Below are 14,049 nucleotides of genomic sequence, written 5' to 3' on the forward strand. Positions count from 1 at the left end.
TGGAAGCAGACCTGCAGTCCAGTCAAGCTTCCAGGTAACAGAGGCCTGGTCAACACACTGACCACTACCTTATGAGACACACTGACACAGAGCCACCCAGTGAAGCTACTCCCTGATTGGTGCCCCCTCAAAAACTGTTTGAGATAGCAAATGTTTGCCGTTTTAAGTTGCTAAGTTTGGGTTAATTTGTTACACAGCAATAGGTAACTAATACAAAGTTTTGATAGCAAAATATACAGAGAACAAAAGTGCTTAGAATTAACCTTAAAGCATACAGAAGGGGCAGGAGGAAAAGTATCACTTTGCATTCTATCATTAATAGCTAAAAGGATAAAAATATTTCCTCTGATCCTCTGGAAAACGTTAATTTTTTTCTACACCTCTCAACCACAAAAGATACCACATATAAGCCTGCATATACAGCATTATTCAACCTTTCATTTTTCTGAGTAGACCCCAGGCTTTTTTATTTTTGATACAGAGTTTCACTCTTGTCGCCCAGGCTGGAGTGCAATGGCGCGATCTCAGCTCACCACAACCTCCGCCTCCGAGGTTCAAGTGATTCTCCTGCCTCAGCCTCCCTAGTAGCTGGGATTACAGGCATGCGTCACCACCCCGGCTAATTTTGTATTTTTAGTAGAGACAGGGTTTCTCCATGTTGGTCAGGCTGGTCTTAAACTCCTGACCTCAGGTGATCCACCCACCTCGGCCTCCCAAAGTGCTGGGATTACAGGCATGAGCCACCGCACCTGGCCCGACCCCAGGCATTTAACTCATAAGTACGAGGGATAGTAACATTTGGTCAGCTCCACCAGCATGGTCAAATGCTTCCTTAACATTATAAAGTTGTTCAAAGTATAAACTGTTCAGAAATCAGTTCCCTAAAAAAGTCACAAAGCTGTCTTACAGCTTCACGGGTATCATTTTTAATTTATTATATGTAATTACTAGTGTTGCATCTTAATAGGAAAACCCAAAGTCAATCAAACACAAATATTTGTTGAACTTCCATAGAAAACATAAATATAAACCTTGCCTGGTAGCCAAGTAAAAAGCAACAATATAATGTAAGAGTTCAACACAGGGAAGTAAGAATAAAAATTGATTATTATAATGACAACTAATATTTATTGAGCACTTACTATGTGTGAAATGATACAAGCATTACATCAAAACACCTCTATAAACCCTAACAGTCCCATTTTATAGATGAGAACACTGAGGTTTAGAAATGTTTAATAGATTGCCCAATATCCCCTGCGTGCAAGTAGAAGCACTAGGATTAAAGTCTAGGCAGTCCGACTCTAAAACTTTAGTTCTTTTTTTTTTTTTTTGAGACAGGGTCTCATTCTGTCATCTCCCAGGCTGGAGTGCAGTGACACCATCACTGCTCACTGCAACCTCAACCTTCCTGGGCTTAAACAAGCCTCCCAACTCAGCCTCCCAAGTAGCTGGGACTGGAGGCATGCACCACCACACCTGGCTATTTTATTTTTCTTATGTTTTGTAGAGACAGGGTCTCACTATGTTGCCCAGATTGGTATCAAACACAGCTCAAGCGATCTGTCCACCTTAGCCTCCAAGTGTTGGAATTACAGGTGTGAGCTACGGCACCCAGCCAGCTCCAGTTCTTTATCTACTGCTTTATATTAGTTCCCTCAAATGAATGCTGTCGCCGAAAACAGAAAATCATTCGTAGGGGTTGAGTGGGCTAGGAACATTACAGGAGTGATTTAATGAAGTCTTAAGTTTGTATGTGTTAAGAGAAAAAAAGCCTTCTATATTTTACAACTCCAGAAGGTATCATTCTCATACTCTTACCTGAGTGACACTAGGAGGAAGATGACATGTGGAGCCCATGACACCTGATACCTTTCAAAATACTCCATTTATGGAGCTGCCTGGGCGTATGGTACTCATGTCAGTGTACCACGTCCTCCTTTCTCACCTTACACTGAGCACAATGACGTGCTACAAAGCCAACAAGGAGCACAGGACTCAGCTTGTCCTTTCATTTAAAAAATACTGTACTCCTGCTTTAATCAGTGATTGTTAGAAGAAACAGTAATTGTTTTATTTCTTTTTTTTTTAAACCACAAAGCTTTCTTCAAAAAGAAACAGTAATATGAAGAACATCTCCACATTTTCTGTTGAATTGTCCGTTATGTAATGTCTGTTTCATAAGCACCCACACAATAATTTAGTGTCAGGAAAAAAAGTCTCTCCTCTTACAAGCTGGTTTGTTTCCTTTCAACAAACAATGAGATTATATAATCCTTTGTTTCCAACATTTTTGTCTTGACTTCCAGGAAGTACAAAGATAAATTTCACGCTTAATTAAAATAATAATGTTTGCCAAAGTTTCTGGTTTATTTATTTTCACATTCTATTTTAATAAGTTTATTGAACAAGTCTTTTATTGTAAGTGCTTTCATATCCTTTTCTAAAGTAGGAAAAATATGAATGATGAATAGAATAAAGATATCTCCCCCTGCTTCCCACATAAAACTTATTCTCTATCCCAGTGAATGGCTAGAAATCCAAGACTCAACCCAGGGTCTTCCCTTTCCTTTAGTCAACAACCTACTTTTACCTATTCAACCACCTTAATGAGTATTTTGTGTACTCTTCCTGCTCTTTACAGTCCTATTACACTGACTTGGCCTAGCTGGTTTTACCACAAAAGCTTCCCTATTAGTCTCCCTGCCTTCAGTCTCAACCTTCTCTCGGTCTGTCCTCATTCGTTCATTTCCTCCATACTATCAGAAAGACTTCTATCTAACACAAAACATCTGTGAAATGTTCTTGTTTTGAAAAAAACAAAACAAAACAAAATAACACAAAGCAATACGCCTTTCATCTGGTTCAAAATTTCTCAATGACTCCTAGTATAGAATAATAGTTGAAATCATCCACATAACATACAGGACCGTGTATGATCTTGTCCACCCCTCCACATTTACTTGGTTTTATCGCAATCACTCTCCTCTCGCTGATGACCTGCTCCTCCCTCAGAGTTCCCCATCTCAGTAGATGGCACCACCATTTGCCCAGCTGTTCATATCCCAAATCTTGGAGTTATCCCTGGCTCTTCTATCACATCCCACATCCAAACCATCAGCCCATCCTATCAACTCCACTTTGGCAATATATCGAAACACAGTCACCTTTCACCACCTCAAATGCTATCGTCTAGTCTAAGTCACCATCATCTATCACCTGGACCGCTGTGACAACCTCCTAACTGGTTTCTCTGAATCTATCCTCACACCCCCTAAAATGTATTTTCTATACAGGAGCCACCAGTTACCCTTTTAAAATACAAATGAGATCATGTCACTGCCCAGCACAAAATCTCCCACTAATCCCTCATTCCACTTAGAACTTAGTCCAAAATTCCAGTCTTTGCCTGTTCTCACTTTCTTCTTGCCAGGAATGCCCTTCCCCCCCAAGTATCCACATAGCTCAGGCCTTCACTTCATTGCAGTCTCTGCTCTAATGTTCCTTCCTTAGTGGGTCTTCCTAATCTCCTATCCCAGGAGTTCTCAACTGGGGGCCACTTTTCTCAACTGGGGGCAATTTCTAGAGCTATTGCTGGTTGTCACATAGTAGAAGGGACCTTCTGGCATCTAGTAGGTAGAAGTTAGTGATGCTGATAAACATCCTACAATGTACAGGTCAACCCCCTACAACAGAGAAGTATCCAGCCCAATATGTCAGTAGCACCAAAGTTAAAAAACCCTGCCCTTTGTAAAACAGCACCTTCATTGGTCTCCTAACTCTTATCTTGCTTTTTTTTTTTTTTAAGCATGGTAACTATCACCACCTGACATTACATATTTATTCATTTATGATCTGTCTCCCTCAGCAGAATGCAAGGCCCACAATGGCAGATTTTGGACTGATTTGTCCATGCCTATCTCCCTATGGCCTAAAAGAACGCTGGTATATCACCAGCATTCAGTAAATATTTATTGAAAAAATTAATGGATAAATGACACTTCAACAAAGCTGCAGTTCTCAGAACACCCTAGGTTCTCAAAGGCTTCTGTGCTACCATCTATAGAGAACCGTGAACCATCATGAAGTCTGAAGTCACTATGATTTGTTTACTGTAGAATACTAATGGATACTAATGCTTATTTCCATTTCCTATGTCGTGGAAAGTAGACTAATACGTTCTTAGAGAATAGAGGCCATCGCTCCCACTTCTTTATCTCTCTCACATCTCAATGGCTGATGGTGAGGATGGCCAATCACTAACTCTGACCAGTAAAGGAGTCCTATGTTTCAGATTTAGGACTTGATCCAAGCGACGTGCAATATTTATGGAAGCTAATCCAGACTTTTAATGTTTGAGGCAGCCATAATCAGAGAGCTATATATCTTCATTCAAAATAAAACAATAATTTTTCATCATAACCAAAGCAATAAAAGTGGTTTGAATAGTCTTCAAAATCAATATCCACCTACCTGCTTGTTTAGCTTCAATACAGGCAATATTTATTTCTTCTTTCAAATCCCAGTTTTCATTAGCTATAGCTTCTCCTACTTTAACAAATCTTCCAACTGCCAAGTTGACAGCTTGTCCTACACGCTGAATTGCTTGCAGAGTTTTATCAGACTTTTTGGTATTATCTTTATGATTAATAAGTGTGGTGATCTAAAAATAAAAGATAAAAGCAACTTTTATCTCAATACCTCTTTTTTTTAAGCTGTATCACAAAGTCAAAGAAAATTAAGCCTGGCATACAGGATAGCTCAACAGACTAAATCAATAGTTAGAGATGTTTCAACAGAGACAACCAGCAAAGTATCCTGCATCATTCCTTAGGACAATGTTTCCATTAATTACAACTCCAAGTTCACCTGAGGGCAGTTATCTGGGGCATGCAGTTTATCTGCGGCATACAGTTCCAGAGGCCTTCCAGATCTTTCAACAAATCTTAAGGAGAAAAGTAGGAGTGGATAGATCATTACATTCAGAAAGTCAAAGTACTTCAGGTCTCGTTTCCTCTACTACGACTTCAGATGCTATGAGAGTAGAGACAGCTCTTCTTCCTCTCCATTCCACTCCGTTGCCTACCATGGTGCCCAGGTTGTACAAAATAGTACTTGTGCCATACATGTTTACCAAATTAACTAGATACTTTAGAATGAGCATTGTAATCTATATTTTATATTTTGCTAAGTTTTGTTGCATCCAACTCAAAATAAATAAAATACCAAGAGTCTTAACACTTGATCCCAGGCCTTGAAATAAAATACAAAAGGTGACAACTTCAGCTCACTGAAACAAACATAATTCTTCAAAATATCTTAGGAAACTAGTACATGAACTATGCTGACATCTAAGAATATTTACTAAAGAAATGTATGAAAAACAACTACTGCTCAATGTACATGTAATAGTATTAAAAGAAGAGCAAGAGAATTACAAGAAGGGGAAGATAATCACTTTTACTCTTTGCACAACTACTATGTGTCAAGCACTTTATATGTATGTTTAGGTATTAATAATTCAGAATTAATAGACCTAGGTTTGAGTCTTGGCTCGGTGACTACTTGCTAAGTGGTCTAGGGAAATTTAATCTCTAAATTTCCTCAACTACAATATTGTTTTTCATCAAATTTTGAATATCTACTATAGGCCAGTTCCTAAGGATGCATCAATGAACAAGACTAAGACAATCCCGCCCCCATTAGGTTTACATTATGGTAGAATAGCAATAATTCAGTTACACGAAATATATTTGTTGCACACTATCATATCCCAAATAAAATTCTAGGCAAATCTGAAATAACAATCAACAAGAAAGAAAAGCCCATGTTCCCATGGGGCTTACATTCTAGTGAAGGGGGAGACCCAATAATCACATAAATAGGTAAACAAAAAATAAACTTTAATATAATTGTTATGTGCAAAATGTTAGGATAGTGTGATAAAAGTATCTGTATAGCTACCTGAAATTGATTGGTCTTCCTTCTAAGAGGAAGTGATATTTAAGCTGAGATCTAAATGACAGCGAAGCGGTTAGACTGGCAAACATCAAAGGATAAAGAGCATTCTAGGAAAAGAAACAGTGGAGGGGGAAAAAAAAAAAAAAAGCCCTTAGGAACGAGCCTCTCCTGTTCAAGGAACCAGGTGAAGTCGGAAGTGGCTAAAGGATAGTGGGTCGGGGGCAAGTTAAAACCAATATCCACGAGATGGGATGGGCAGGGACCAGCCTGGAATAAAGGGTTCTGGAATTGGAATAAAGAATTTATATTGGCCAGGTGCGGTGACTCATACCTGTAATCCCAGCACTTTGGGAGGCCGAGGTGAGCGGATCACGAGGTCAGGAGTTTGAGACCAGCCTGGCCAACATAGTGAAACCCCATCTCTACTAAAAATAAAAAAAAATAAAAAATAAAAAAATTAGGTGTGGTGGCACATGCCTACAATCCCAGCTACTTGGGAGGCTGAGGCAGGAGTATCGCTTGAATCCAGGAGGTGGAGGTTGCAGTGAGCCAAGATTGCACCATTGCACTCCAGCCTGGGTGACAGTGTGAGACTCCATCTCAAAAAAAAAAAAAAAAATTGTACTTTATTCTATGTATTACAGGAAGATACTTAAGAGTCTTTAAACTAGAAAATACTATAATCTCTGTAGTAATTTGAAGTCATTGAAGGGTTTTTTAAAAACAGGAAAGTGATATAATCTCTGCAGTGGTTTGAAGCCACTGAAGGTTTTCTAAGCAGGAAAGTGTTATAATCTCTGTAGTGGTTTTAAAACATGTCCACAAATTCTCCCCTCAAGAGGCAGAGCCTCATTTCTCTCCACATGAATGTGGACTGGACTTGGTGACTCACTTCTAATAATGGAATAAAGTGAAAATAATGGAGTGCTTCTAAGAGTAGGTCATAGAACACATGGTGGCTTTCATCTTATTCACTCACTCACTCACTCTCTGCAGGATCAATCACAGTGGGAGCAAGCCAACTGCCACAGAGTGGAAGGCACTCAGGCAAACCCTATGGAGAGCCCCACAAGGTAACTGAAGGCTCTGGCCAAAAGATAGTGAAGAACTGAGGCCTCATGCCAACAGCTGAATGAATGAACTTGAGAGCAGATTCTCCAGCCCCAGTCAAGCCTTTGGATTACTGCAGGCTCAGTCAATCACCTTTATTTTGATTTTATGAGAGACCTCACTCCAGAACCACCAGGTAAGCCACTCTGGAATTAACCCGCAGAAACCATAAGATAATGTTTGTTGTTTTAACGCACTAAATTTCAGTTAATTCATTCTGCATCAATAGATAACTAATATAGATTTTGGTGCCTGGATCTGGGGTGAGGCTGTAACAAAACTTAAAATGTGAGAGTGGCTCTAAAATTGGGCAGTGAAAGTTAAATGAACTTTGAGTGAATAAAAACTAGAAACATCAAAGAAACTTTGCAGAAGCATGATGACCTTTGAGGAAGCTATCTTAGGGCTGCTATAACAAAATACCTTATACTGAGTAATTTATAAATAACAGAAATATATTGCTTACAGTTCTGGAGGCTGGGAAGTCCAGGATCAAGGCACCAACAGATTTGGTGTCTCCTGAGGAGGACCCATTCCTCACAAGTGGTGTCTTCTATGTCCTCACAAGGCTCCCTGAAGTCTCTTTTGTAAGAACACTGATCCCATTCATGAAGGCTCCCTAGTGACATAATCACCTCCCAAAGGCCCCAACTCTTAATCATCATTATGAGGGTTAAGTTCCAACATATAAACTTTGGGGGAATGCCAACAATCAGGCCATAGCAGAAGCTATGGGTGAAAGCTTAAGGAAAAGTGAGAAAAATCTTTCTGGAAACTGGAGAAAAGGGGTTCCTTGTTATATGGTGACAGAAAGTCACCTTCATTAACATGAAAAGGAGAAAATATACCTAATGAACTGGAAGATCTAACTAAGGAGATGTCAAAGCAGATTTTGAAGGTGCTACCTGGTTTCTTTTTGCTGCTTACAGTAAAATGTAAGAGAAGAGAAAAATTAAAGGAAACACTGATAAATACAAACAAGCCAGAACTTGCTGGTTTTAAAAATTCCTCCTCCATGCTGTGCATGGTGGCTCACGCCTATAATCCCAGCACTTTGGGAGGCCGAGGTGGGCAGATCACCTGAGGTCAGGAGTTAGAGACCAGCCTGACCAACATGGAGAAACCCCATCTCTACTAAAAATTCACAAAAAAAAAGAAAAACAAAAACAAAAACAAAAAAACAGCCAGGCTTGGTGGCACATGCCTGTAATCCCAGCTACTCAGGAGGCTGAGGCAGGAGAATCCCTTGAACCTGGGAGGCGGAGGTTGCGGTGAGCCAAGATCATGCCATTGCACTCCAGCCTGGGCAACAAGAGCAAAACTCCATCTCAAAAAAATAAAATAAAATAAAATCTTCTCCAGATGGCACACCATACTAAAATTAAGAATGGCTTCCAGGCAAAAATAAAATCTAGGGCTGTGTCAAGAAAGCACCTTAAGATGAAGCTAAGGTTAAGACTATAAAATCTTAAGATCTCGGCCGGGCATGGTGGCTCACGTCTATAATCCTAGCACTTTGGGGAGGCCGAGATGGGTAGATCACAAGGTCAGGAGATCGAGACCATCCTGGCTAACACGGTGAAACCCCGTCTCTACTAAAATACAAAAAAAATCAGCTGGGCGTGGTGGCGAGCGCCTGTAGTCCCAGCTACTCAGGAGGCTGAGGCAGGAGAATGGCATGAACCTGGGAAGCGGAGCTTGCAGTGAGCCGAGATCACACCACTGCACTCCAGCCTGGGTGACAGAGCGAGACTCAGTCTCAAAAAAAAAAAATTCTGAAGATCTCAGAAAGGTCCAAGGTGTTGCTTCAGACAACCATTCAGTTAAACAACAGATCCCCAAAGAAGCCTAAAGGTATTATTCCTCAGCAGTCCCAGCAGAAGCCCAAGTTAAAGAAGAGCATATATCAAGAGACTTGTGGGTGTGGCTTTTGTCTAGAAGAATGAATTCAATATGACTCACAGGAGACAGACAAAATTTTTAAGATAATTGTATTGGCAGAAACACTATCAGCTTGGACTAAAAGGGAATACATCTTTGTATGAAAAGAAGCTTTCATACTAGCCCCTGCTCCAAACTTCCAAAGGCAGGCAATAGTCTGAGAAATCTATGCTGCTGCAAACATAGAATGACTCAGAGGGCAGAACAAAGAGCCATGAACTATTCCCAGGACTTGAGTCTTAATCAAGGAACTGGCAACATTTGCCCACAAGGAGTTCAGAATACCATAAACCAGTGTCTCATATTTTTTTTCCGTTTTTTAACAGGAGTATATAGCAGTTATTGTACACTTTGTATTTTCTCGTTTTTTGAACAGTAGAGTCTATAGAGGTCACCCTAAAGCTAAAAGATGTTACACTCAAGGAACTACTACATACAAGAAGTCTCTCCTGGATCATATTTATAATAGATGCCAACATCATGGATTTCCAGCTGATGTTGTGACTTTGGAGAGGATAAGGATGGGGAGAGGTTACTTGCAGGTGGGAATAAGGTAAACAATTTGTGGGCAGAGGTTAGAGTGTAGGGAGTTCTAAAATATGTCCAAAAATTATTTACTATTCCTCCCTTAAATAGGTGAAGTCTCATTCCCCTCTCCTTGAGTACAGGCTGAACTTAGCTACTTATTTCTAACTAGTAGAATAAAATGGAAGTGACAATATGCTACTTTTGAGGGCAACTCATAAAGTCACTGTGGTTTCCATCTTTCTTTCTCTCTGTTCACCCTAGGGAAAGACAATTCCCATGTCACGAAGACACTTGACTGTCCCAGTGGGAAGGCTCACATGATGAGCCTAAGGAAACTGATGCCAAAAGGTGCTTATTTAAGGTCACATATCTAATAAGTGGTAGAGTTAGGATTCAGAGTCAGACATTTCAATTCTAGAGACCATACTTCTAAACACTACCCTATAATGTCATATAACAACTCAGTGGAATAGGTTAATATTAATCATCCTCATTTCCCCAAATTGGAAAATGGGGGTAATAATCATCCCTGTTTTACGAATGAGGAGGTTGGACATCAAGAAGTGTGGGAGAGTTAGGATTTAAATCCAGATATTCTGACTGCAGAGACTAGCCTCTTAGCCACTTAGCCATCTTGCCTTCTCTGCCTTATAATGTTAACAAGAAGAGTTGGCTGAGTGCAGTGGCTCACACCTGCAATCCCAGCACTTTAGGAGGCCGAGGCAGGCGGATCATGAGGTCAGGAGTTTGAGACCAGCTTGGCCAACATGGTGAAATGCCATCTCTACTAAAAATACAAAAATTAGCTGGGCATGGTGGTATGCACCTATAATCCCAGCTACTCAGGAGGCTGAGGCAGGAGAATTGCTTGAACCTGGGAGGCAGAGGTTGCAGTAAGCTGAGATCATGCCATTGCACTCCAGCCTGGGTGACAGAGTGAGACTCTGTCTTGAAAAAAATAAATAAGAAGAGTTAATAAAATAATGGAAGTATTGTGTTTAACATAGTACCATAAACAGAGTTTATTGTAAGCATTCAAACATACTATAATTAGCTCTCTTACTTAATCTTCAGGTATTATTAAAGATTAAAAAACTGAGGCTGAGTGAAATTGCATACTTGGCTCATACAACTAATAAGTAGCCTAGTTTAGAATTTGAACCCAGGTTTAAACTGACACCAAATCCCACCTAATATTCTTTCTTTTACTGGAGGTTTTCAATCTTTCCTATTTTTTTTTTTTAATTGAAATGTTACCTAAAAGCCCACTGCATAATCATGTGAAAGAGTCACAATAATTTTAATTTGGAGAATGACTGTCGGCCATGTTGCTGGGAAGCAGAGAACAAATACAAATCCTGTTGGCACCAGCTTAATCCTTTTCCACACCTGACAGACTCTAGGGAAATGTTACAATCACATGAAAAAAAAAAGAGAACTTGCCCAGCATTGACTATTCCAAGCTACCATCTTGGAAGAGACTCTGCAGTGGAAAGGAGTTAAAGTTCTTGCTATAGATTGAATGTTTGTGTCCCATTCCCCTCCCCCTCCGCAAATCCTCATGTTAAAATCCTAACCTCCAATGTGATGGTATTAGGAGGTGGGGCCTTTGGGAGACGATTAGGTAATGGGGGAGGAGCTCTCATGAATGGGATTAATGCCTTTTAAAAGCTCTCTCGGAAAAGGCCTCGGAAAGCTCTCTCACTCATTTCCATCCCGAAAGAACAGTGAGAAAACAACTGTCCATGAACCAAAATGTGGGCCCTCACCAGATACTGAACCTGCCTGAACCCTGATCCTAGACTATCCAGCCTACATAACTGTCAGGCATAAATTTCTGTTGTTTAAGGCACCCAGTCTATTGTATTTTTTATGGCAACTCAAACAGATTAAGGTGGTTCTGTGTATTAAATATTTCATTTACATAAAGTTTTAAAATTTCAGTTACAAAGAAAAGATCCTGCAATTAGGCTAAAATATCAACTATTGTTCAGTTCCAAAAGAAGCACCCTCCCCAGTGCATTATTAGGTGTGGCTGCCTTCCTTTTACTGGAAAGCAGTCTGGGAAATGTTTAATCCAAATATAGCATGCCTTTAAAATTTTATTTAGAGGAACTAAGTCAATATGTAACATACCTTATTTAAGGTCTCCTTGTGTTCTAAAATTAGTTTCAAATATTTTAAAAGTAGGTTCATAAGTTATACATGTTGATTGTTTATAAAAAGAAATGGAAAATACAGGAGAGCCTCAAGAAATAACAATTACACATAATTCTACTATCCTCTGAGAATTCTGGCATAATTCTTTCCAGTCTTGTTTTATATATACAGATACTTAAATATACAGTTTTACAAAATTGAGATTAAACCTTAATTTCCTTATTATATAAAAAATAAGACTAGTTAACATTTATTAAGCACAACAGTACCAGGCACTAGCCTATGTGTTTTACATGTATCAATTATTTTAATGCTTGCTTCTCCAGCATCTAATAGATACATACTATTTTTTACCCTAATTTTACCCTAATTTTACAGATAAAAAATCTGAAATTTGAAGAGGTTAAGTATTTGCCCAAGGTCACAAAGCCAGGGGAACTACCTACACTCTTAATCACTACACTGTCTCTCTTACCTTCCAGGATCAAGGGAAAGACAACTAGCAAGAGTGCTTTGTAAATTTTAGTATGCTAAATACTATCTTAGCTATAGTTCTGCAAAATAGGAGGCATACTAAATTAAGAGTCATAACTTGGAGTTGCCCTGACATCAGCGTCTAGAGAATGCCTAAATGAACCAGAAAAGAGGGCAGAAAAGGCATCCCTTGGGGAAGAAAGAAGAACTGGTGTACTGAAGAACTCTGCTGTGGAATAAAAGAATAAGAATTAGGGTTTACATGATAGCTTCTCACAAAAGGTATCAAGAAGTGCAGAACACCAAAGCATATCCCAGCAGTTAAGGGCATGGACATCATTCTGCCTGGGTTTGAATTCTGGCTCTGCCATGTGACCATGTGGCAAGTTATATAACCTTTCTGTGACTCTGTGTTCTCACCTGTGAAAATGGAAATAATAATTGTACCCATCAGCTGGGCGTGGTGGCTCACACCTGTAATCCCAGCAGTTTGGGAGGCCAAGGCTGGTGGATCTCCTGAGGTCAGGAGTTCAAGACCAGCCTGGTCAACATGGTGAAACCCCATCTCTACAAAAATACAAACAAACAAAAAAATTAACCGGGCTTGATGCAGGGTGCCTGGGTGCCTGTAATCCCAACTACTTGGGAGGCAGAGGCAGGAGAATTGCTTGAACCCAGGAGGCAGAGGTTGCAGTGAGCCGAGATCCCACCATTGCACTCCAGCCTGGGTGACAGAGTGAGGCTCCATCACAAAAAACAAACAAACAAACAAACAAAAACATGCATATATTCACCTACACAAATCAGCAAAGAGCAGAGAGGGCACCTTATCTACTCTCTTCATCCACAACTTACTGCAACAAGAATCCTGAAAAGCTTCCAGGACAATGCAGAGAGTAATGGGAAAATGAGGTAGGCTACCTTAGAAATATAAGGGGTCTGTACAAATAGTGAATAAAGGAAATCTATCATAGACAGGAAAAATTAGAATAACATTCCACATCAGGGTGGAGCTCTGTGGCAAATATCCTTCTTCCCTTCCTTGGATAAAAGCATTATAAGACTGGGAGTGGGAGTTCTGACAGGAAGAATAGAGTGAGTATTAAAGGAGGTGGGGAGTTGCTCTGCATAAAATATGCTTGGTTCTTAGCCCAGGGCTTTTCAAGAAACTGTCTGAATTATAAAATATACAACATATGAGTATATATAATGTATATGTGTGCAGTTTACAGAAATGAAAGAAAGACCCATGCAGCCACCACCAAGCTTAAGAGAACAATGTCAGTATCTCTGACAGCCCGTGTACTCTGTGGCTAGTCCTTGTGCCTATCACTCCCTTGTCCCCAAAGAAACCATTGTCCCAATTTTGTGTTCATCACTCCCTTATTATAACTACTGCACATACAGTATACCCTAAATGATATTTGGTTTAGTTTTATCTGGTTTTGAATCTTCATTTTTTTGATTCAACATTATGTTTTTGAGATTCATCCCCATTGATAATTATAGTTGTGGTTTATTCATTTCAGTGACAGAGTATATCATTATATGAACATAGCACAATTTATGTACACATACTACTGTTAAAAGACATTTGGGAAGTCCAGTTTGGGGCCATCAGAAGTAAAAATGCTACCCACATTCCAACCATTTTTCTTTTCTTTTCTTTTTTTTTTTTTTTTTTTTGAGATAGAGTCTCACTCTGTTGCTCAGGCTGGAGTGCAGTGGCATGATCTCAGTTCGCTGCAACCTCAGACTCCCAGGTTCAAGCGATTCTCCTGCCCCAGCCTCCCAAGTAGTTGGGATTACAGGCATGCACCACCACACGCGGCTAATTTTTGTCTTTTTAGTAGAGACAGGGTTTCACCATGTTGG

General features: G+C 39.8%; 1 protein-coding gene across 2 annotated transcripts in view; it reads right to left on the reverse strand.

Moving 5' to 3' along the window:
* The window catches only part of CTNNAL1 (catenin alpha like 1), a 71,862-nt gene that overhangs the window by 52,055 nt on the left and 5,758 nt on the right, over nt 1-14,049 (reverse strand). Inside the window, exons 1-2 of one of the 2 annotated variants that reach the window (XM_073021824.1) lie at nt 6,293-6,381; nt 4,474-4,663 (exon numbers count right to left, since the gene is read on the reverse strand). Coding sequence is in view for 1 of the 2 variants with exons in the window: in XM_007968479.2 (XP_007966670.1) it covers nt 4,474-4,663 (190 nt within the window). In the remaining variant the exon portion in view is untranslated. Of the gene's footprint in view, nt 1-4,473; nt 4,664-6,292; nt 6,382-14,049 lie in introns of those variants that run through there. The other variant, XM_007968479.2, reaches the window with a different exon arrangement.

This window comes from Chlorocebus sabaeus, chromosome 12 (genome assembly GCF_047675955.1).
Source record: "Chlorocebus sabaeus isolate Y175 chromosome 12, mChlSab1.0.hap1, whole genome shotgun sequence".
In the NCBI taxonomy this organism is placed as follows: domain Eukaryota; kingdom Metazoa; phylum Chordata; class Mammalia; order Primates; family Cercopithecidae; genus Chlorocebus; species Chlorocebus sabaeus.